Genomic DNA, 25,135 nt, shown 5'->3' on the forward strand with positions numbered 1-25,135 from the left:
TGTAGATTCTTGGTAAAGTTGAGGGCTGCCAAACACTCTTTTGAGTTTTTTGCAGCTCTCAACTTTACCAAGAAACTACAGTCTACATATCTACACTAGCGTTCTGAAGTTTGGGGTCACCCAGACAATTCCATGTTTTCCATGAAAACTCCCACTTTTCTCCATGTGCTAACATAACTGCACAAGGGTTTTCTAATCATCAATGAGCCTTTCAACACCATTAGCTAACACAATGTAGTATTAGAACACAGGAGTGATGGTTGCTGGAAATGTTCCTCTGTACCTCTATGGAGATATTCCATTAAAAATCAGCTGTTTCCAGCTACAATAGTCATTTACCACATTAACAATGTCTACACTGGATTTATCATTCATTTCATGCTATTGTCATTGGAAAAATCTGCTTTTCTTTCAACAATAAGGACATTTCTAAGCGATTTTAAGCTTTTGGACAGTGGTGTACGTGTTAAACAGTGCAAATTTAACTGACAGACTGGCTGATCCGCTGACAGTAAAACGTCCAAACCAGATCTCAACGCTGATTCCAGCTTATAAGAACAGAAGATGTTGGTTTATTTTCAGGGTCAGGAGCCTCATTGGTTGGAACCGCTGCTCTTGGGGGTAAAATGGGTTTTATTTCACATCCATTAGACCAAATGACATCACATTCCTACATGACAATCACATCGGTGTAAAATCATTTCCTAGTAAGTTCTCTAACACCAGATTATCTGGAGGTTAGTTTGGATCTGAGGCTCTTTACAGGCACAGGGAGGGTTGTTCCCGCTGTGAAATGGAGGGCAGCGCTGGGATAGAGCTGAATGCTGAATGGTGGAGGATGGACGGCGGGCCAGGGAAGCAGCAGCTCTCCATCTGGACGCCTCCCCAGCGGCTGCCCAGCGCTCAGACCGGCCCGGGAAACTAGGCCACTGAACTCTGTCTGCTCTCCCCGGCTTTTTTTCTTTCCCTTTTTTGTAGATTAAACCCAAAAGGCTCAACTCCCCCACCTCCTGGCCACAGAGCTCTGAACCGGCACTGGACCTGGCGGCTAACGGCCTCATTCACACAAACACTGCAGATAATCACAGGACCTGTGCCTAATTCACAGCCCTCATTACCTCTGGGACTGCTTGCTCTGAGTGGACGATCCTGGCGTGTGATGTCATCAGAAACAGGTGTTCAGTAGGGTAGAGGCGGTTTCCATGGCAACAGTGAAACCTCTCCTCCTCCCCGTCTGTCTCTCCTCTGCTGGTCGAAGCCAGGGACAGAGACTCGGCATGACGGCAGAAATCTGAACGACATGGATCCCAGCGGGGTCCACATTTAAATAGTAAATAAGCTGATTGATCCATTAACCCTTTGAGCTCGGCCTGGAACACATTGCACTTGTAGATCTGGGGATGCCGTCACGTCATTCAGCAGCTGTTTGGGAACCGAGAATAATTATATATATGAAAAATCATCCTCAGTCTCTAAAATGTCTGATTAAAGTCTTATTTTTTCATCTAACATTGTAAATGTGGTACGGGCTCCTGGAGGTGTGGAAGTAAAACCCTCCAGGACGCTAAACCTGTCAGCTGGCAGCACAAAGGGTTAATGACGAGACTAAGGCCACGCAAGGCCAGTTCCAAGTTACATTTTTGCACATTTGTGAGATATTATGTCAGTATTTTAATTTTTCCAAGTGCCTTTTTATTATAGGTAAATATAGAAGTTCTACACTATATGAAAAAGTGATTATATGAAAATATATTTTTCCTGGCGACATGTTCTGTGGTTGAACATGCAGAATTTTAGAGTTGTAAAAGTCTCCAATTGGTACAACATAGCAGCGTTCTCCTGTTTTAGAGGAATTTTATTACAATATTGATAATAATGTCAATGAAACAAAAACGTTTAATAAAGATGCATTTGATACGCGCCTTTTCATTTGTGGACCAAATATATGTAGATTCACAACACATTCACATCACCTTCATTAACATTAATGGGTTAGGGTTAATTAGGGTTAATATTTATGAGGAACAGGAACCAGGTCTGAGGATTCTCTCTGGTCTTTGGGTTTATATTCTAGTCAGGAGGTCAGATTTAGATTACAGACCAGTATGGAGACAACTTGTCTGCTGAAGAACGTCAACTAGATAATATCTAATCATAATCAGCAGCATTTGGCTTTCTTAGGGTCGTATTAGGGCCTAAACATGTTGACAGTCTCAGACAGAAGCAAACAGGAACAAGAATCAGAGGTGATAATCTGAGGTGATCTATAGGTACTACAACTTGATTTAAGGAGACCTGCATGATATCCTGGGAAGTCTTCCATTGACGGCTGCAAGGAAATACTTCAATAAGAGGAAAGAGGAATTTTTCCATCACAATATTCAACAAGTTTCCATCAGGACTTCGAGCAGCTAACATATACAAACAAATATCTCAACAACAGGATGAATTACCCCTGAATGCCACTTAGGGATGAATCCTGCTGATTCTGGTGACCTCCAACATGTTTATAGGACAGTTTGGCTTCAACTGAAACATCGACAATCTTTGGAGGTTTTTCAGAGATGTTCTTGTGCCCTTCAAGATGAGTTTAATTAGAAAATGCTAGTAGACTGTAGATTCTTGCTAAAGTTCAGGATAGTAGCTCTCTTTCGAGTGTTTTGCAGCCCTCAACTTTACCAAGAATCTACATATCTACACTACTGTTAAGAAGTTTGGGGTCATCCAGACCATTGTTCCGTCTAAGCTGCGCGCGTGCGCAATTGCGCACTGCTGACACGGTCTCCGCGCACAGAAAATCTGCGCTGCGCACAAAAAAAAAATCCAACCTAAATTTTAAATAAAATAAACATGCAACAATTCATTCTGTGCTACTTTTCAGTGTGAGTCAGTGAGTGACCGGTGACTGGCTGCTGCAGCCAATGATGCGATTCACATACGTATTTACCATAGACTGTATATAATGGTATTTACGCAGCTAATCAAAGTCAGGCGTCCTTATGTGCAGCCACAGTTGTTCTCATAGATATGAATGAGTAGATAGGACACGCCCCTTTGAGCTGCGTGCTACAGCGAGGCTAAGCTAGTGGGGGAAAAGTTTCAGTGCATTCCGTTGATGTAGACGGCGTGAAAACGGAAACAACAAGAATGCCGTTTCACTGTGCTGCATACAGTTACACACTACGTCGTACGATTGAGACAAGGAAACTTGGAATGACTTTTCATAGGTAAGAATAGTTTTTGGCTCTTTTTTCATTATGAAATCTTGTTGAGAGCTTCCAGTCTATGAGAGCTAACTAGTTAGCCACTAGCAAAACGCTAAGGCGAGCTAGCAGCTTGACAAGCAAATACCAGACGATTAATAGTAGCTGTAGTATAGTTGTACAAGCAGTAGTAGTAATACTAAAAGTACAAGCAGCAGTAGTAGTATAAACAGCTGTTAGAGTTGTAGAAGTAGTATCAGCATTTGTAATAGTATTACAAGTTGTAGTAGCAGTGCCAGTATCAGCAGCAGCAGTAGTGTACTATCACTACTACTAGTAGTAGTCACATTGCTATTACTACCACCAATACTACCAATAGTAGTTATAAAGCCTAACTCATATATATCCAGATTACCATCTATGTTCTTCCTCCAAACCCATTTTATGATTGGGATTACAGGCAGTTCTTTAGGACTGCTCTCAAATAATTGAAATGTTACTAAACAAGGTTATACTTGTCAAATTAAATAGCTCTGGTCTCCAGTATATTGGCGAATTCGGTTCTTTGTACTTAATTTATTAGCATGATTTCTTTTTAATATGTTGTGTACAGACTTAATTACTTCTCTGTCTACTTTTCTTACTCCATGTAGGTTTCCCAGAGACTATGGGTTGAGGAGGAATTGGAAGTTTGTCGGCTTAGACCTGGTGTCATTCCATCAGTGTTAAACTTCCCGGCTCATCTTGGAAGAGTACGTGCCAGAAAGACCACGACCAAGCAGCCTTGAGATCTTAGACAGCGTCTCCCTGAGGTGGGTGTCGACGGTGTTCACAGTCAGGTCTGTGGTAATCCTGTCAAAAAACAAAACAGAAAAAAATCTAGATTATAAATCATGTAACCAAAGCACTCTGTGTATAACACCATAGTATAGGATGTAGTTCAGAAAATGTCAAAGTATAGTATGCTTTACTCAAGAATAACATAGTATCGCCTGTAGTTCATAGTACAGCATGTTGGCAAGAAAAAAAAACAAAACATAGATTATTATGTGGTTCAAAAAGCGCAAAATGATGGGATGTTGCCTAAAATTGTCATGTATGATATGTGGTTCAAAAAATGTCATAGTGCAGTATATTGTCAAAATAGTATCTAATTCAAGAAAACAGAGTATAATATGTCATCTAAAAAATGCCACAGAATAATAATTTCATTGCACAAGTAAAAGTATAGTAACTTTTAAAACTGTTCGAATTCTTATATGTTGCTAAAAAAAAAAACAAAAAAAACTAAAACAAAAAAAAGTCGCAGTAATATGTCAATTAAAGCCTATAGTATAGCGTGTCGCCCAACAAACATCATAGTAGAGCATGTGGCTCTAAAAACGTCACAGTATAGCCTTTAGTCCACAGCTGTCAGTAGGTGAGGAGCAACACAAAAACAGTCCAAACGCTGGTTTCCAGAGGCTTAGATGAGAATTTATTTGAAAGAGTAAGTTTACAACAACACAACATGTGAGGGGGTTAAAAACAAATGGGTGTTAGTAAAATAAAAATAAATCAACAGAACTAAAAGTGAACTTCATGTGGACATTGATGGGCATTCCAACCAGGAACAAAGTAAAAGATAATCAATACAAAAAAACCCTCTTCCTGTTCACCTCTTAAAACCCCAAAACACACCGCAGTGGCAGCCTAAACTAAAACTACCAATGGGTTCCCTGTTTTCCTTTGTGAACAATTCAAAGGTCCCTCTCTATCTCCCCACACATCCACCAACCACTAGAACACATCTCCAAAGTTCTGCTGGACCAGCTCAGCTTCCCCTCAGAAGAAGTGCCGCCACCTGCCAGATGAAGGAGCCTTTTGAGAGGCAGCTGGCATCGTGATTGGACTGTACTTTGGTCTGTTCCAATCCAGCTTCAGCTCCAGAGACGGCAGGCGGGACGAGTCAACGGAGGCCGGGTGGATGAAGACATGCAGCTGAGTACAATCCAGAAAACAACAGAGGAGGAGTGCAGCAGCCCAGAGCCAGAACAACCAGAGTAGCATCGTATGTCTCTTAGAAAACATCATAGTAGAGCTTTTGGTATGAAAAAACACCATCATATACATCGTATATTGTACAAATAATAAGTCAAAGCAAAGAGACATACATTGTAGAATTGTAGCAATTGTGGGCTGACTGATTTACTGATTATCAGTATTTTATTTTTTACTGATTTATGGTAATAAATACATTTAAAAATGGTGCTACTTTGGCTCTGAATCTTTATCTACCTGTGGTCGCTCTGTCTTCTGGAGTGATTTGATTGGTTATACGTCACAAATAAAACTCCTTTAACTTAACATCTGTAAACAAAACAAACGTATCAACAAAGTTTTCTGTTAGAGTTTGTGTTCTTCTAAGTTTAACTCCAAGATTTTAAATACTTTCATTTACTGCAAATGAGTATCTACTCCAAATGTCTCACTAATAATCATTATCAGCCTTAAAAACCCACAAAACACCCCTCTATACTCGACCACACTTAGTACAGTCCGGTTCCCCCTTCTATAAATCTGCTTGGAATCTTCCACTTCCTGTTTGTCAAAGTGGCCTTCTACCTGGACAGGTTTTGTTGGAGCTCATGCAACAAACATTTTGGGTAACTGCACTTTAATATGGATGGATGACACTGAATTAGAGTCTGTTTTAATGAGACTGAGTTAAGATGTGTAGCTCTGTCATTAAATAGGAAATTATTTCTCAGAATTCACAGAGAAAAGTCTGAAATGTTTGCTAGGTTAGCGTCCCACATGTTCTTTGGCTCAGCTAAAGCTAACTCTCTCCAACTTGTGGATCTCTTGAGTTGCTTGTTGTTAAAATATCTTGCTAGAGGTGCTGAAGCTCAGAAAGTCTGAGATGTTTGTTCAAAATAAGCTCATTCTCAAGTCTGATCTGAACCGTCCTCTTTTGTTTGAACTTTCCCTAAACTTAGGAGTTAATGACAGAGCAGCACATCCAGACTCAGTCTCGTTTATGTAGAGATTAAACTTCAGTGTCATTTATTGATGTTAAAGTGCAGTTTTTCAAATGTTTGTTGCACATGCTCCTGACTAAACCAGTCCAGGTGGAAGATGATGTGAAGAGAAAGCTCCAGAGGATGAATATCACACATTTACATTGGAAATAAATGTCCTTTAATTAGACATTGTCATGCAAAAGTTGGATTTCCCTTTAATGATGTTCAAATCTTTGTTGTGTTTTGTTGATGTTGGTTTCTAAATGTTTTTTGACACTCGGCCCCAAAGATTAAAACCTTCCACGGCTCACAAGCTGCAACAATTTACACATTATCAACTACCTTTCTGACTAAACTAAGATAAAAAGTGAAAAACTGCCTGATTCCTGCATCATGAATGTAAATCTTTTTGGTTTTTATGACAGTAAACTGAATATATTTGGGTTTGACATTTTATAAACCAAAACAAGAAATGAATTACTGGAGAAAACAATCAACAGATTAATGGACAAAGAAAATGTGTTTTCCAACATATATGGCTGAATTACTCCAACATTACAAGATACATACAATTTAAATTCTATTTTATTTATATAATGCCAGTTACAGGTCAAATTGTCTCAAGACGCTTTATTTTTATATTTTTTTGTCATACTGAAAATATGACAAAGTAAGAAATTTAAAGCTCTTGACTAACCGAATTTATTATTTGATTTTTAAGAGATTAATTGACAATTAAAATAACTTTCTCCACTAAAACTAATAAACATGAGGTCAAATAGAAGGAAGAGTTTTAAATACTGCAGTCCCACAACGACAAGAATAAAATTTGTCAACAAAAAGTAAATCTGCTGGTAGATTCCATTAAAGTCCTAATAAATTGTAATAAGGTGTGATACTAAAGGTTTGTGGTGCTAAAAATGTCAAAGTAAAGATATCAAGTTGAACATCTGGATGGAGGTTGATAAAAAATTGACCTCCCTTCATTTCTCTGGAGTGACTCCATGGATTTTATGGATGGTGGTTAAAGACCTGCTCTTCTAGTGGTCTTCCTTCTAGTTGCTGTAAAAAGTCAGTCCATCCTGGCCGACTTCAACACCTCTTCATGACAACTTGTTCTGCCTCGGACCTGGTGGAAACTCCAGAAACTCGGGAAAACCCATGGAGACTCGAAGAACTCGTGGAGACTCGAAGAACTCGTCGGGCGGGGGAAGGTGTGGTGGGTGGTGGGGGAGTAGAGGGGGGAGGCCGCCACCCACCTCTCCGCCTACTCTCCGCCCTGACTCCACCCAGACTCCGCCTTGGCCCTGCCCATGTGGTCACTTCAGGAACTACGATGCCAAAGGGACGACGAATTTATTTCTTTTTATCTGATCTGTAGCTCAGTGAGTTAAGGATTTGCCTGTGGAGCTGCAGGTCGCTGGTTCAAGACCAGACACTTCTTAAATTTTTATCAAAATACTGACAAAGACAAAGAAAGAAAACTGCCAGTGGCGGGTCTTGAACCTGCGACCTTCCAGTCTGTAGTCTCTCTTCTTATCCCCCTGAGCTATCTGCTCAGATACTAATTCTTCTTTTTTTTGCACATTTATCATCTATTTTTTGTCGTGTTCAAGTTTTTTTTTTACTCGAGTCTCGACTCGACCGTTTTTCTCAGGGGGTTGGACTTCAGCCTTTGTGCTGGAGGGTTGAACCCTCAGTTCCAAGACTTTCCAAAGCCTCCACACCTCCCGAGTCCTCAGGACCTGAGCTTTCACACAGTCTGAGGGCTGAAATTTTCTAAGTCCCACAGTAGTTCTCTGTTAGATTGAACTTTCAGACAGTCCAAGGACTAAAATCCTCTAAGTTCCTGAGTAGTTCTCTGTTAGTTTGAACCTTCAGACAGTCTGAGGACTGAAGTTTTAAAAGTTTCTCTGTAGTTCTCTGTTAGTTTGAACTTTCTGGTTAACAGAAACCTTAAAACTTGTGACCATGAGTCTTGATTTCACATTTAGACCATCCATCTGAGTTCTTCTCAGACCTTCACCTGTGGGTTTTTTAGAAATCCTCAACAAACTTTGATTTTCTTCACTGAACAGTAAAGTTTGTGGAGATCAGAAGGTAACATTAGTTTGATCGATGCCTTCAACTACTAGTAGACTTTATCTGGAAGCAGTTTTCTGAAATGAGTTCTTAGTAAATCTGTCCACAATCAAACCAAGAACATAGAAAGAGGAAATGTTTGAAGAAACAATTTGATGTTTTCATTTCAGACTAGAAAACACTGTAAGACCTTTATCTGTTTTTGCTCTTTTTCATCCTTTTATTGTCTCTTCTGTTTAATTTGATCTTTTAAAGTCTAACTGGTGTCTTTTCAAATGTTTTGTGTTTAGTTTGATTCTTCTTAAATGTTTAGTTTTGCTCTTTTCTCACCTTTTATTCTTTTCTAATGTCTGATTTGATTTTGAAATGTTTTGTCTTTTTAATGTTTCATTGTTGTTTTTTCAAATGTTTTATTGGCTTGTTTGAAAAATTCCTTTTTCTTTCCCAATGTTTAATTTTTTGGTTAAATCTTTAAGGTTTTTCTTTTTAAATGTTTTACTAGCTTTTAATGTTTCATTTTCTTTTTAAATGCTTCATTGTATTTTCTGTTTAATTCCTATTTAAAGTTTTATTGTCTTTAAGATTTAATTTTCGAATTAAACATTAAATTTTTTAATTAAATGTTTTGTCTTTTTAAAGGTTTAATAATCTAATTAAAATGTTTTCTATTTTTTAAAAATGTTTAATATTCTTCTTGTTTAATTGTATTTTTTAAATGTTTATCTAAAATATTTCATCTTTAATGTTTTATATTTTTGTTTAAAAACATTTGTTTAATTTCATAATTACATGTTTTGTATCTTCTATTCAATTATCTAATTAAATATTTTGTCTCTTTAATATAATTTAATTGTATTTCATGTTTAATTCTCTTGTTAAAAGTTTTATTGTATTAAATGTTTTTTCCTTTGATTTAATTGCTTTTTTTAAATGCAATTTATTTCTTTAATCTTTTTTTGTCAAGATTTTAACCCCAACCTTAAAAATGAAATAAACCCTTAAATCACAATGAAAATACTTCTGTTGTCACAATCATGAGTTAATCAATTATTCACTTTATCAATTCAACTTTATTTGTTTAGCACCTTTTACACAGATGACAAAACTAAACAAGCAAAGAGGAAAAAACTATGCTATGATTAAAACTCAAAAACATTTTTTAAAAAAACATTTAACATGGTAATAAAATATGTTGTGTCCAGGAGATGGAGGGAGTTTATTGAAGTCTTCTTGGGCTCACATGGGAAATCATTTAATATATAAACTTGATATTCAGTCTAAGGAAACTGCAGAGCGACAGAAGAACCAACAATATCTCCTGTTTTTCTCCTTTAATGAGTCGACTCTTCTTGTGCTTTCAGACCAAAGAACTACAGACTCTTCACAACCTGCTCAAACTCTTGGTACAGGACCTCACCACACGAGTCAAGAAGGTTTCCTTCTCATTTCTACTCTGAAGCTCACCTTCTCCTGCTCAAACTGCTGACAAATGTTTCTGCTGCTCTAAAGTCTGGTCTCCAGAACTTCCTAAAAACTCTCAAAGTCTCTTCTGCTGCAGGTTGCTGTGTAGAACTGTTCCAGAAAACCTCACTAAACCACATGGAGGGGCCTCAAGATAGTCGTCCAAATGAAACCGTACAAAAACCAAACTAGTACAACCCAAACGCTAAAGTCTCCTGCAGCCTACCAGAGAACCTCTGAGAACAGAGAATCAGGACAGGAACTCTTACCTTCTGGACAACCAACGCTGGTTCACAAACAAGAATACAGAATGTGTCTGACCAAAAACCTCTGAAGACTCACTACAGCCAAGATAAAGACACAACTCACCTGCATCAAACCCACTAATCACTGCACACATTAGCACCAGGTGCTAACTGCGGCTAAAGAACCACATTTACCAAGACAACTATCCAGTACAAAGCCCTAAAACACACCAAGAAACACATTAAAGATGATTTTACTGCTGGAAGCTGCAAGCCAACGCCTAAAGAACAAACTGAAGCAACAGAGCCAAACCCAGTTCACTGGTGAAGAGAACCAGAGGAAATGTTTGTCTGCAGCTAAACAAAGCAGGAAGACACTGAGCTGCTCAGGTGTTCCTGATAACACCTAGCAGCCACCTGGACAGCCAATAGGAACACAGCTTCCTGGAAGTCCAGAGGGCTGGCTTAGTCAAGGAAATTTAGTTTAAAGTTGAAGCAGAAAGTTAACAAAGAAAGTTGAAAACCACCTTCTGATCCCTGAAATCTCTGAGTTTTCACACAAAGAACACCTGAACATGTCAAACTGGTTCCATAGTAGAACCATCATTGTAAAAACGTCATAGTATGGTGTGTTGCTCAAAAAACATTAGGACCCGGCTGTCAGGGGACAAACATGTAAGAAACATGAGAACAGAGAGAATCCAACCAGTAGGTCACAGTTTATTATCATCTAATCATCTCCTGAAGTCCATATGGTGAGAGACATCAGTATCTGGTTGTTCATTTACCAGAGGATGCTTATAATCATGCTGATGTGGTCTGTACTCTACAGTATTTTAGTGACTCAATAAATGCCTAAGTTGTTTTTTTAAAATGCTTTGTAGTTTTTAATAAACATTTAATAGCCTATATGTAATCAATAAATGGCCTTTGTCTATCTTAAGAAAAACTCACTCAGAACTCTGATATGTTAACAGTACTAAATAAATCAATAAATACATGCATACACACATAAATAAGTTAATACATTAACTGTGTTTAGATAAGATTTAATTTTTTAAAAAAAAAAGTTGTTTATGTTTTTGCAGAATCCAGTATTGCTCACTGGTTGGTCATTACATTTTATTAGTTTGATTTCACTGTTTAAAATGATGCCACCTCTTTTCATACAGAACCTGTGATAATAAAACAATACAAAATTTTTAGTTCCGTGTTAATAAAGCACTTAAAGCTTTAAGTATGGCTAAATGCTTTTTTCAGAATTAAATATATCACTCCTTAGGTGGTAGTGGCCCCAAGTTCAGTAAAGTCGGAAAGATATTCACAGATTCAGACTTCCAGCATCAATAACTCGTTAGATATAGGTTGTCAAAACATAAACGGTGCCTCTTTCCCATTGTTGCAAGGCAGACAATGTGCTACAAGCCCAGTTTTATCAAAAGTAGCTGTCTTTCAAGCTACAGGAATAACATTGGTGTCTATGGAGTGAACAGGGTCCGTCTGCAATTTGCAAAACCACTGCAACAGTAAAGAGAGACAAATATTCAGTAACTTCACTCTTATACATTGTAGTGTCACTAAAATCACTGCAGCCTTCAACTGGCTCCTGTTGACAAAGTGTTTTAACAGAAATGTAAATGCTGTAATTTGATTCTTTTAATGAACCATGTAACTTGAATGGATGTGATGCTGGTGTGACCACAGTGCACACGTCTGATGTTGCTCACAGTGGTCCAAGGAACGCTCAGGGAGTTTGTGTGTTTGCTCACACTCAGGAAAAATTACAGGGAACATTGATCCAGACAATTCCATGTTTTCCATGAAAACTCCCACTTTTATCCATGTGCTAACATAACTGCACAAGGGTTTTCTAATCATCAATGAGCCTTTCAACACCATTAGCTAACACAATGTAGCATTAGAACACAGGAGTGATGGTTGCTGGAAATGTTCCTCTGTACCCCTATGGAGATATTCCATTAAAAATCAGCTGTTTCCAGCTAGAATAGTCATTTACCACATTAACAATGTCTACACTGGATTTATCATTCATTTAATGTGATCTTCATTGAAAAATAACAGCTTTTCTTTGAACAATAAGGACATTTCTAAGTGACCATAGACTTTTGAACAGCAGTGTATAAATACAGAACAGTAAGTGCGTCGCTGCTGTTTCTTGTCTTGTAAATAAATTAACTGGAGCAAAAATCCTCAAAGTCCCGACTAGAGAAAAGGCTTTTAATGGGCTATAATTTACAGAGGGAGGGGGAAGACGAGCATCACTTCATGTTTCTGGGTTCTTCTGCTTTTCTTGTTGCGTCTGAATGTTCAGCTCCTCGTCCAGACGCTCTTTAGCTCGAACCACCTGAAGATGAGATCAGGACACTGTAAAGAAACGCTAACAGCAGTGAAGAGAATCATTTCAGTCCTGCTGCATGGATCTGGGACTAAAGGAGAACTAGTTTAGACATCAAGAACTCTCACAGCTCATTTTAATATCAGACATTTCATTCAACAGCTCAACAAACAAAACTAAACTACGAGGTTTGTCCTGAAGGTAATAACAGTTTAAATGAGAGAATATGAGCTGAACAGAACATCTGAGACGTTCCACAGGACGGCTCACCGCAGGAAACACTCCTAGTTAATATTAAAGAGTCCACAGCAGGATTCTCAGGTTCTTCCTTTCCTAAAGTGTGTTCTAGAAGAGGAAGTATCTGCTCCTGACCTGCTGGAGGTCCTCCAGGGTCCCGTCTTTTCTTCCATCTCTTATTTATGAAACCTGCTAGTTCGGCTTATTTCCTCACTAGAGCTGCTTCTGTTTACATCCTAGACTCAGTTTTTACACTGAGAGGCGTTCAAACAGCTGGAACTTGTTTCACATAAATCACGCTAAAAATCTTAAATACACTCTGTGTTGTGCTGATGATGGAAAAATGCTGCAATATTTATAAAAAGTCACAAACTTTATTTTATAGTTACTTTCATGTAAATTTTCAAGTAAAACTTTTTAAAAGTAATTTTTTTTTTACAGTAAGCAGGTTTTTAATCATAAAATCAACAGTTTTAATACATTTCTTTAATGTAAATGAAGAAATAATGCTGTAAATGTAATCTCTGGGCTCTTTAAAACACGGTGCTGCAGCTCTAGATATCTCCACATGGGTTTACTGAACAATACAAAAACTATTTTAAAGAAAATAACAACTGTGTCGTCGTTTCAGGAGATTCAGTCTCAGAGACGGTTTAGAAAACTGAGAGTTTAAATTCAGCTATTCAATGACTGGGGCCATCATTTGTATTATTTCAGACCTAAATCTCTGCTTTACTTCATCAGACACTACAGGGAGCATTTTAAACTCAGATATCACACTTTGCTATGCAACAATAATGTCTTAACTTGTATCTTCTAATTATGTGGTTTGAAGATTTCCTGTTCCCATATTTCTTTTATGAGCCGATGCATTAAAACAGGTTTAAAAAGTGGAACTGAATGTGGTCTGAAGACAGAAACTTACTTTGGACTGCAGGTAGAAGGAACCTCCCACTGACTTGTCGTTGACTTTAAAAAGATGATCGTAGTTCTGCCAGAGATGAACACATTGGACTAACATCAGTTTCTCAGCAAACACCCTGAAGACTAAACCTCCTCTACTAATAGTTAATACAGAATCACATCTCAGTGTGAAGAACTAGAACATCCAGCAGATTCAGGAGGTTAATCTATTTATTAGATCCAGTTTTTACAGTTGGATCCTGAAGGAAACTCAGAACTAATGAAGATGCTTCAGTAATAAATGAGTTCATCTGAATGTTTTCCTGCAGCTGCCATAAAACAAAGAGCTTAAACCGGAATCTTAATGGTTAGAAATCAGGGTCTCGCTGTGATTTAATAAATGAGGAATATTAAATACATGTAGATCAATAATAATTTACTAATACGCTGACTGGAACAGGTCGTAGGATTAGAGGATAAATTCACACTAAACTATAGAAACGCTGCAAAGTGGGAACAGAAACGAACCCAGCAGAGTGTTTTTATGTCACATCAGCTCAGATTAATATTCATTTATTAGCCAGCAGAAAGGTCGATGGAGGTCTTCATGACTCTGGTACCTTCTGGATCTCCTCGGGGGTGAGCGTGGACACGTTGAGGATCTGCTGGGCCTCCTGAAGGCTCATCCCTGTGATGCTGGAGGCTGCAGCCGACTGCTGACCTGCAGCTCCTCTGGCCCGAGCTGCAGCTTGACTGGCTGGAAAAACCAACAGACAGGTTCTGAGACATGGAAGGATGGAACGTTCCTCAACGCTGTGCAGCAACAAGAAGACATTATCAACCCTCCTGTTGTCTTCATTTACGGGCAACAAAAAATATTGTTTCCTTGTCTGAAAAAAAATCCAAAACTTCAGCAAAAAATTTCCCCGAATTTCTGAAAATTTGCAAAACCTTCAAGAAGAAAATTCCAATAATTCCTTAGAAGTTTCCCTTAAAAGTTTTATTTTAAAAAAAATCCCCCAAATTTGGCAAGAAAATTCTTGTAAATATTTTCAAAAAATGAGTACAAATCTTCCAAAAAATCCTAAAAATATCTAAAGTGATTCCATATATATCAGTAAAACTTCTAATATTTTCTTTAAAACATTCACATAAAAATCAACCAAAATCCAGCGAAATTTGCTGGATTTTGGTAGATTTTTTGTGAATGTTCTTAAGAAACATTTTTAACATTTCTTTTTTTCTCCACCAAGAAATGTTCAAACGTTTCCCAAAAATGTTGAAAATGTGGACATCAGAAGTTTCACTGTGAAAATATATTTTTGTTCCACATTTTCAAACTTTAAAACGAGTCAATTTGACCTGCAGGACGACACAAAGGTTAAACTACGTTCAGACATCCTGATTACTGCTGTACAAAGATCAACCAGCTCCATATGAAGGTCTCCATTTACAATGATCCAATCAGCAGATCCTAACAGACCAGGTGTCATCATTAGGGTCCGAGCACCAAAGGTGAGAAGAACCCATTAGAACCGTTAGAACCAATGGGTTTATAATTAGACTTTCTTCGTCCGCTCAAAGACACACCTTTTTGACACCCTATATGTGCTCGAAAACACGTGAAAATGTGCAACACATCAGGACCGGTGAAAAATCTGATATTTGCTCACATGGTTGCCACAATGGCTCCATAGCGCCCCCTGGAATATTATGAAAATTCAGCCCCCAAACCACGTTTCACCTACAGCTATGAAATTCAGTACACATCTGGAACACAAAACAGCCTCTGGGACCATTACCCACAACCCAACAGGAAGTCAGCCAATTGAATTAGGAGTCACATTTTTGGACATTTTCCAAAGCTCTAAACTCAAACAGTGCAACCCCGACAGAGTGAAGTCTGACTAGGATGTACACTGGACATGGGTGATCAAAAGTTACCCAAATGCTCCACATAAGTCTGAGGGCGTTGCCATGGCGACCAGCGGAATGCAGACATTTTGGAAGTTTCGCCATGAAACAAGAAGCGACGTCTAACCAGCCTGAACATGCTCCAATCTGCCTCAAACTTCACATGTATGATCAGAGTCCTTCTCTCATCACATCTACAGGTCAAACACACGCTCAGTAGCAGCGCCACCTGGTGGACATGCTTGGATTCACTGACCACCTAGGATGTGAGGAACCGACCAACGCTGTTTGTAATCCAGTTTTCCTGAAGTTCAGCAGATTGGGTCCATTATTTATTGTTCAGTACGTGGTTCTGACACCAGTCCAGTCCTTAAACATCTCATAGATCATCTGGTCCGTGTTTAAACCGTCATGTTAACGGTTTTAAAGTCCAGCGTCTCCATCATGTTTTAATTCTACTGTGGGGCTTCATGGTCCAGGTCTGAGACTCTGAAGGATGAAGATCACAGGACTCATCACTGATGGAAGCTGAGACTCCGATCAGACCTCTTTACCTTCAATCATCATGTTACATTAAAATCTGCTGCATATTTTCCTGTCATTCATCCTGAGTCTGTTTCTACATCTGTTTATTTGATATCATTTAAATTGGAGCTTCTAAGGAGATGCTGGTCCAACTTTGTCTTTTCCTGTCATCTAATAGATCATCTGGAGTTTAAACCATCATTTTCATGGTTTTACAGTCCGGCGTCTCCACGTTTTAAATCTACTCACTGACTACTGAACTAAATTAGATCTAAAATCTAACTGTCAGAAAAATCACAGATATTTTCCCCCCAACTGTCTGAGTGATGAATGAATCTCTGCTGGAGTCGATCTAAAGTCCTGAAATCATCTGAAAAGTTGATCACTTCCTGCAAACAAAGTATTCAGATCAACAACTACGTAGAAAAAGGAAAAGTTCAATATTTAAGAGGATGACACCAATAAATAATTAACAGATGTAGAAAACGGTTTTCAGAGAAGAATCCCAATAATCTGATAATTATTAGGGCCTGTTTCACAGAGTTAGACGTGATTTAACCAACAGACTTCTGAGCGCTGGAGGATCAGATTTATTATATATTAATTATTATCAGTTTTAAACTACTGCAGGAAAATCACTGAAACTGTTTCCTTAAAGAATTCATCACCTGGAAACTGCTGCTACGATTCAAGGAGGACTGGAAGAAAACAAACACTGGATCTGAACAGGTACCTGAACAGGTAAATCTGTCTTCTCATTGTTTGCTCCATCATGTTCCTTCAGCAGGTGTGACTGAGTTACCTGTACAGCCCTCCAGGTGTGACTGAGTTACCTGTACAGCCCTCCAGATGTGAGGACGATTCTGACCAGCTGATGAACACCTGGACTGATCCAGGATGTGTCTCTCTCTTCCTGTCAGTGGCTCTTACCTGCATATTCTTGCTGTAAAGCTCGAGCAAACGCCCGTCCGACCACCTGAACCCCCATGACGATGATCTGAGCCAGATATTTAGCCTGCAGAGGAGACAGAGGTGGTTCAGTCCAAACAGGAAGTCCTTCATTAACCCTCGTGTTGCACAGCAGAGAAAAACCCCAAAATGACCTTTTTCAACTTGACATTTGATTACTTTCCCTAAAGTTCAGTTTTGCACCTATTATTTTATCTTATTCCTGTTATTGTTGGAGGTTGTGCTCTGACTGAAAAGATGAGAGAAGACGACTATTCTCTAGTTTTCCATTCCACTGGACAGCACACTGTTGTTTCCCTTCAAAAACACATCTAAAGCTACTTTATGTACATTTCTGGTTCTTTCTTAGGATATAGAAGTTCTATCTCTGGCTGAATAAATAATGTTTACACCTCTAGCAGCAGTAATAGTGATAATAAACCTCTACGTTAGTAGAGAAAACAGGTAAAATATGTGTGATGTAATAAAAACGAGCGGATTAAATCCAGTATTTCTGGCCTCTGAAGAGGAAAACCAGACATTCACTAAGAAGCTGACAGGCTGGTTCTTCTCGGTAAACAGATTCTGGTTAAAATCCAGTGGAGCTGCTCTGTTTTAGAGGCTCGTTTAGACCCTTAGAGGACCAGAGCAGAGTTCAGGATGCTCAGAAACACGAGGGTTGAACCTGGAAACAGCCTCGACTTCACTGACTTCAGTTTGTTCCTGAATCTGGAGAAGGAGCTTCATTATGAAACAACCTGCAGCAGACACAGGGATGCTAACAGCTGATGCTAACATCTAACAGCTAATGCTAACAGCTGATGCTAATGCTACCAGCAGACTCTCGTTCCTCAAACATGAATAAAAACATGAATTCTACCATCTCTGCCCTCCTCTCGGTTCTTCTGTCCTCCTGGTTCTGGTCCACATGCACACACTGAAGGTTACTGAAAGGGTCAGAGGTCAAAGAAATGTCGAGAAAACATCGTTCAAGAGAAGACTCAGTTCAGACGGTGATTCTGTCACAGCGGCCCCTGGCGGCCGGAGGTACAGCAGCATACTGGAGCTACCGTTAGACTAGAATAGAACAGAGCAGAGCAGAACAGAACAGAACAGAACAGAACAGAACAGAATAGAATAGAATAGAATAGAGTAGAATAGAATAGAATAGATGCTTTATTGATCCTAACAAAGAAATTAATTGCAACAACAGCATCTGACACAGAGACAACCCACAACCCGACAGAATACCAGCACTAATACTGTTTATTAAAAACAGAAAATATCACAACATCATAACTAGAGGTAAAGATTTAGATGCAGAAGTACAGTTTGTTATGTGTGTGCATACATCTATATGTTATCTACATATTTAAGATAAAGTGTTATTACAATTGAATAATCCTACAGTTTCATTTATCAGAAGCTTTTATCCAAAGACGTCCATCTGAGAGGAGATCCGCCAGCAAGGATGTAGTCAGGAGAAAACAACCTGGAGAAGATCCATAAAACTAGTTCTGGTGTGTTTCATCCTGGAGGAAATTCTTTTGCCAGTTATTGCTCAGAAAAATAAACGGCAAAATATTAAGAAAATGTATGGCAGAAAAAGCAATAAGATCTAAATATGACACATTGCTACAAATAAAACAAGTAAGATAATAAATGAAGGAAAAGTAAGAAGTTCTACCAGCTTTAATACTAAACTGATCATGAAGTTATCCTGACTGTAACTCTGACAGCTGACATCAGGAACAACGTCCTGGATGCTGGAATAAACTTCATTAAAGAAATGAAACTAAATAAATGTGTTATTTCAACTAAAAACTCTAAAAGCTGAAGTCTGAAGACTCGATCCTGTCTGTTAGATTCCTTCATTTATCATCTGTTGGTTTGAAAATCAGTGGACCAGTTTACAGAAACATTTTAACATTTGAATTTAAGGAAAAATAAAATGATTAGTTTATTTCCAGTGAATGCTGAGCAGATTACTGCTCGCCAGGAAACCATGGATGGGTTTAAAGAGACTGGATTCACTGAGGAGAGATTATCATAAAACTCAGACAACAGAAACGCATGCAGGTCTTTAAGGTTTTTTTTAAAATGAATATATATTTATATTTCACACATAATGCAGAAAGCAAAAACTAATAACATATTTATTAAACTTCCTCCTTGTTTTAGTGACTCCCTGGATGCCACAGCATCTCTACTGGAGCTCCATTCTCATCTTTCTGAGGGTTTTGTCACAAAGCTGGTCATATTTTGGACTTTTTTATGATTATAAACTGCAGCAGTACGTCAGCCCATTGACCAGCGTGTCCAGATCATTCTCCTCCAAAGACAGGACGGTGAAAAGAACCGCTGCTGTTTATGTCCATCAGGTAGAGCGAGAAACAAGACAGAGTGGATGAAGATGAAGTTCATAGACCTTAACCCAACATCTGAGGAGACACTGCAGCACTAGATGGGTCAGAAATAGAAAAAGTTGATGTTTTCCTATAATGGAGGTTCCACCAACACAGCACATGATTTAGAAAGAAACACTGGTGAAGCCTGGGGAGCATTAAACTCGCCATCATAAATATGGGAATCTCCAATTAAAACGGCACCAAAATGAGAGGATTCAAGGCGTCAGTAGAACCAGTCTTTCCGATGAAGAAAAGAGCACACCTTTTGCTACAGATACCTTCTAGTGTCACTCCTTCACTCCATTTCCCACGGTTATCTACAATTCTTTTGTTATTTGTTACTGTCAGACCCCCTTACCTTTAGTTGTCACACCTTTGCTATTGCATGTGTCTGCCAGACTGCTTGATTCAACCACCTTTTGTTCTTTGTTGTATTACCTTCTGTCACTGATTAGCAGCCATACACAATTGAACCACTATTCACCTTGGTAGTTATCGTCCCCCCTACCCTCTGACATCCCTGTAAAATGTGTCCTCTCCAGATGTTCTGGGTCGGTTTACCTTCATAGACTCATGCTCTGCGTTGGTCAGTCCACTATACACCAGAATACCAATAAATACCAAACTACAGAAAACTTCCAAGGACTAGGAGTGAAATTTCTTCAACATTGCTTTATAGATCCAACCCCTGGTCACTATCGAAGACTCTCTCAAAAAGAACTGATGGGACTTCTACCAGAATGCTACGGATGGAACAAAACATCTCCTGGAAGTCACACCTCACCAACCAGTCGCTCTGTGGTCCACATCCACGCTGGTCCACCATCATTAGGTCAGGTAGACCAGCCCCAGATGGACATGTGGAGACACAACGAAGCAGCTGGTCGTTGTTATGGGAACCTGATGCTATCAGAAGAGCTGGAAGGTTCTAGAAGAAGACACTGGTCTGGAAGGCAAAGAATTTCTGTCTGTTGGACACACTGAGCTGGAGGAAGAACTTTATTCACGTCACCGATTGGTCAGATTGACTGACTGACGTCCATCAGGTGGAGACGGAGAGGAAATCTAGCAGAGACTGAAACTGGTTCAAAAAGTGTTTATTGAAAGACAATATAGAAGAAATCCATAAACCGTTACTGAGGTAAGACAGAAACAAAACAATGTTTAAGACACCGTAGAAAAACAAAGTTCTTTCTCAACACAAAATAATCCAAGAGGTACGGCTTTAGAATCACAGACTGGACAGGAGCATTAATACTGAACGTTTAATCAACACCATGATCACTGACCACCAGCTCAAATTACACAAGAAGATTAGCTCATTTAGAGAGAAATATCCCAAAACAGTCAAACACCAGCGAGGGTCGAAGAAAAGAAGAAAGAATGGATCATCTAAACATCTACAGAGTCTCCCAAAGAGTCCAGGAAGAGGCAGTTTGGCTTCGATGTACGAAAATATTTTGATCTCTGCTTCTAAGATTATTCCTGGATGGCAAAAGATTCACTTAAATCTGACTGGCACAAATACAGCAAACATGATCCAGTTCAAATGGCATTTTAGTCGAATGTTGGCAAACAAAAGAATGAAGTTAACGTCATAAGAAAGTCCAGGTCATGTCCAAACATGAGGCTGGTGACCCTGTTATCCTCTGAGGGGTTTTACAGTAACCGTGTTTTACCTGAACCGACAGGAAGACGAGTTATTTAAACAGCTGAATAAATTCACTGTTAACTTATTCAGAAAGTCTGTTTTCTGTTTTGGTGGTAGATTTTCTGAAGACACGTTGTGACTCAAATTACTGGTCAGTACAAAATACAAGCAGTGGTCCCACTGTGGAGGTAAAAGTTCACACCAACAACAGCTTTTTACACCAGAATTCACCACAGAACATCGTGACATGCAGACAGGAAGATACGCAGGACACCCAGTGGGTCTTCAGGAGGAAACCAGGGAGACAAGAGAAGCTGAAGTTCTCATCTGGACCATGTTCAGGTTGGTTTCTAACACTGAGCTGAAGGTTTATTGCTAAGATTACCTGCAGGCTAATTCACTCTGAATGACCAGAAACACTGATTGATGTCATTGGATCTTCTTGAAGGTGAGTCTTGTGTTAGTAAAGTGAATATTGTGACATGTTTTCTGACAACACAAAGCAGGAACTTATTCCAGATGTTCTGGCTGGACTAGGTCTAACAAAAGGTTACCAGCATCATGTAGATATTAATATTGTGCGTTAATCTTTGTGTTTTCAGTGAGCTGAGATGTGTGTCGATGTCTGGGAGGCAGCGTGAGTCAGACGTCTCTTCGTCTCTGATGTTTGCACCAAAACGATGTCTTTAGTCATCCTGAAGAACAGAGGAACATCTGATCACACTCAGCTCTACCACAGCTTCATAATAGTGTATCAATACTATTCTATCGCAGGAGCTTCAGTAGAAACCAGCTGGACTTCTCTGGGAGAAATCCAGTTGGTTACTACTGAAACTCCTACGATCACCATGACCTGATGACTGAGGAACTACACAGAGATAATACTATACAATCTAAACTACCAGAAACGACTTCCAGCTTTAAGATCCCAGTCAAACCTCTTCCTTTCATCACTGGGATGTAAACTGAGCCTCAACATTTACATTTGTTGGTAACACCAAAGACCTCTAGCTGTTACCTTCACTGAAAAAAAACAATTTTCTTTCAGAAATAAGGACATTTCTAAGTGACCCCAAACTTTTGAATGGTTGTGTACGTTTAGATTTAAAGTTCATAATTTATCAGAGAATCTATAAAAACAGAAAGAAATTTTAACTTTCCAACATTTCTAGAAGTTATCATCTGAAATCTGCAGTTCAGCCGGAAAACTTCAGAAAGCCAAAGATTAGACTGAGTCTCATTAGAACAGAAGTCACAGGACAAAACTTCTGAATCTTCTCAGCTGAACTGTCTCCACAGAGCAGAGGTTTGGACCAGAGAAGATCAACATGTTTCCTCTACTGCTGGTAACAACTGAGGGAACTTAAAAGATGTGGGATTTGTTGATTTGACCAGCTTTTTTTTTTATTTGTGGAAAATACATTTTAAAAAGTAATCAAACTTTAGTTTTTCCTGCACAGAAGATATTTTCTCTCTTTCTCCATGATGTTCTGGTTCCACAGAGCTGCAGGACTTTAAAAATGAACCACAGTGAAGAAAAATGAGACCGAAGCTGGTGAGAAGCTGTTTGGAGCTCAGAGGGTTTAGATGATGAAGATGCTTCTCCTGCTGTAACTCACCCACTCGTCTTCGTCCACGCCCTGGAAGGAGTCCTGAGGCAGTGGCTCGTCCATGTTCCCCAGCTTGGCCACCATGGCGCTGAGCAGCTGGACGACAGAGGAGCAAACATCAGACCAACACCTTCACCTGCTTCACACGTATGTCACACACATGTTACATGACAGACTGTGAGATGGACCGCATGCTTTAGAAGTTCACCTCCTCCTTCTTCTGCTCATCTGTCTTCTCCTCCAGGTAGACAGACGACGGCAGATACTTCCTCACCGGAGCCTCTTTGGGAGCTTCACTCACTGAGGAAACACAGAGTTGCATCAGAAATATCTCAGGAGGCCTCCAGAGCCCTCACTGCTCTGCAGACTGATCCAGACCTGGCATCATGTCTTCAGGCTTCAGGCTCATCTTGTTGTGTTGGCCATTGGATCCTGCCAGCCAGGAGGAGGCGGTCAGAGCCGGTTCCCACCAGACCACCGTGTCTGAGTAGACGTCGTCCTGGAAGAACTCTTTCTGCAGACAGACAAACACATCTTCAGTTACAGCCCTGGGGAGGCCTGCAGTGCTCTCATTCAGCCACCAAGTGGAGCAGTTGGCTCACCTTGACCCTCGGCACTCTGAAGGCCACCGGCTCGATGCTGGTCTTAGTTAGCATCAGCGCTACAGCTACCTCCACCTCACGGACGTTGCACTCCGTCTTGGGCAGGAAGGCCAAACCCTGCAGACACAAAGAGACAGGAAACAACCTCTAAAAGATCTAAAAGACATGAAGAAAAACACATGAAGCTCCTTCTGCTGAAGCCTGGTAGATCCAGACGTGTTGGATGGACGTGAGTCTGGTGGGTCCAGATGTGTTGGATGGATGTAAGTCTGGTGGGTCCAGACATGTTGGATGGATGTGAGTCTGGTAGATCCAGATGTGTTGGATGGATGTGAGTCTGGTGGGTCCAGACGTGTTGGATGGATGTGAGTCTGGTGGGTCCAGACGTGTTGGATGGATGTGAGTCTGGTAGATCCAGATGTGTTGGATGGATGTGAGTCTGGTGGGTCCAGACGTGTTGGATGGATGTGAGTCTGGTGGGTCCAGACGTGTTGGATGGATGTGAGTCTGGTAGATCCAGATGTGTTGGATGGATGTGAGTCTGGTGGGTCCAGATGTGTTGGATGGATGTGAGTCTGGTAGATCCAGATGTGCTGGATGGATGTGAGTCTGGTAGATCCAGATGTGTTGGATGGATGTGAGTCTGGTGGGTCCAGATGTGTTGGATGGATGTGAGTCTGGTAGATCCAGATGTGTTGGATGGATGTGAGTCTGGTGGGTCCAGACGTGTTGGATGAATGTGAGTCTGGTTGATCCAGATGTGTTGGATGGATGTGACTCTGGTGGGTCCAGACCCGTTGGATGGATGTGAGTCTGGTGGGTCCAGATGTGTTGGATGGATGTGAGTCTGGTGGGTCCAGACGTGTTGGATGGATGTGAGTCTGGTGGGTCCAGATGTGTTGGATGGATGTGAGTCTGGTAGATCCAGATGTGTTGGATGGATGTGAGTCTGGTAGATCCAGATGTGTTGGATGGATGTGAGTCTGGTGGGTCCAGACGTGTTGGATGGATGTGAGTCTGGTGGGTCCAGATGTGTTGGATGGATGTGAGTCTGGTGGGTCCAGATGTGTTGGATGGATGTGAGTCTGGTGGGTCCAGATGTGTTGGATGGATGTGAGTCTGGTGGGTCCAGATGTGTTGGATGGATGTGAATCTGGTGGGTCCAGACGTGTTGGATGGATGTGAATCTGGTGGGTCCAGATGTGTTGGATGGATGTGAATCTGGTGGGTCCAGATGTGTTGGATGGATGTGAATCTGGTGGGTCCAGATGTGTTGGATGGATGTGAGTCTGGTGGGTCCAGATGTGTTGGATGGATGTGAGTCTGGTGGGTCCAGACGTGTTGGATCTGGATCTAACAGCCAGTCTGGTACCTTGTGAGGCTCAGGAGAGTTAAAACTGCTGCATTCAATGAAGTAGGGCTCTTCAGGGATCAGCTCGTAGATGTAGACTCTGGTGTCGCCCTGGAAGAAGAAGAAGAGCTTCAGCCTCTGAGCTTCATCAGAACCATCCAGAGAACGTTCTAGACCTTTACCTTCCCGGTGAGGATGACGATGCTGGTGTCGGGGTCGTAGTAGGGGATGAGGGTGGAGGGGGAGATGTTCACAGGTGTGCTGCTTACAGCTCCAGAGGACAGGTGGTTGGCAGAGAACAGGTACAGGACTCTCTCACTGCGACTGGAGAGGAGTAGAAGATGGATTTAATGAGCAGAGAGGACAGGAAGCGATCCTGCTGCAGGATTCATCAGATTAAAGTCTGCTTTCCTCAGCAGGTTCAACCCTCAGCAGAGCTACAACATTCAGGTGAAGGACCAGACTGTGGATCCTCTCAGTACCTGTCGAATCCTGACACCAGCAGAAAGCTGCCGTCACAGACCCAGACCAGCCGGGCCCCCCGGTGGCCCTCCGGACCCGGACCCTCCTGGAGGTCAGAGAACCAGGAAACAGAAGATTAGCTTTCTGTAAAACGACGTTTCCTGTAAGTGGCTCA

The 25,135-nt window shown here is 40.3% G+C and overlaps 1 protein-coding gene and 1 long non-coding RNA gene across 6 annotated transcripts in view; one reads left to right on the forward strand and one right to left on the reverse strand.

Moving 5' to 3' along the window:
• LOC129347622 (uncharacterized) overlaps positions 1-10,988 on the forward strand; it is a 12,780-nt gene extending 1,792 nt beyond the window's left edge. The window contains exons 1-3 of one of the 3 annotated variants that reach the window (XR_008599808.1): positions 1-4,015; positions 4,949-5,253; positions 9,649-10,988. The exon at positions 1-4,015 is cut by the window's left edge and continues 1,792 nt beyond it. This is a non-coding gene — a long non-coding RNA (uncharacterized LOC129347622). Of the gene's footprint in view, positions 4,016-4,948; positions 5,453-9,648 lie in introns of those variants that run through there. The other 2 variants (XR_008599807.1, XR_008599806.1) reach the window with 2 other exon arrangements.
• A 1,042-nt stretch (positions 10,989-12,030) lies between these two features.
• The window catches only part of LOC111586678 (mitochondrial import inner membrane translocase subunit TIM16-like), a 118,114-nt gene continuing 105,009 nt past the window's right edge, over positions 12,031-25,135 (reverse strand). Inside the window, exons 21-31 of one of the 3 annotated variants that reach the window (XM_055005330.1) lie at positions 24,981-25,066; positions 24,681-24,822; positions 24,520-24,609; positions 23,148-23,264; positions 22,924-23,059; positions 22,754-22,845; positions 22,555-22,641; positions 16,859-16,943; positions 14,110-14,246; positions 13,512-13,577; positions 12,031-12,358 (exon numbers count right to left, since the gene is read on the reverse strand). In XM_055005330.1, the coding sequence (XP_054861305.1) occupies positions 12,278-12,358; positions 13,512-13,577; positions 14,110-14,246; positions 16,859-16,943; positions 22,555-22,641; positions 22,754-22,845; positions 22,924-23,059; positions 23,148-23,264; positions 24,520-24,609; positions 24,681-24,822; positions 24,981-25,066 (1,119 nt within the window). In that variant the 3' untranslated portion in view covers positions 12,031-12,277. Of the gene's footprint in view, positions 12,359-13,511; positions 13,578-14,109; positions 14,247-16,858; positions 16,944-17,756; positions 17,882-20,365; positions 21,631-22,554; positions 22,642-22,753; positions 22,846-22,923; positions 23,060-23,147; positions 23,265-24,519; positions 24,610-24,680; positions 24,823-24,980; positions 25,067-25,135 lie in introns of those variants that run through there. The other 2 variants (XM_055005328.1, XM_055005329.1) reach the window with 2 other exon arrangements.

Source organism: Amphiprion ocellaris, chromosome 19 (assembly GCF_022539595.1).
Source record: "Amphiprion ocellaris isolate individual 3 ecotype Okinawa chromosome 19, ASM2253959v1, whole genome shotgun sequence".
Lineage (NCBI taxonomy): Eukaryota > Metazoa > Chordata > Actinopteri > Pomacentridae > Amphiprion > Amphiprion ocellaris.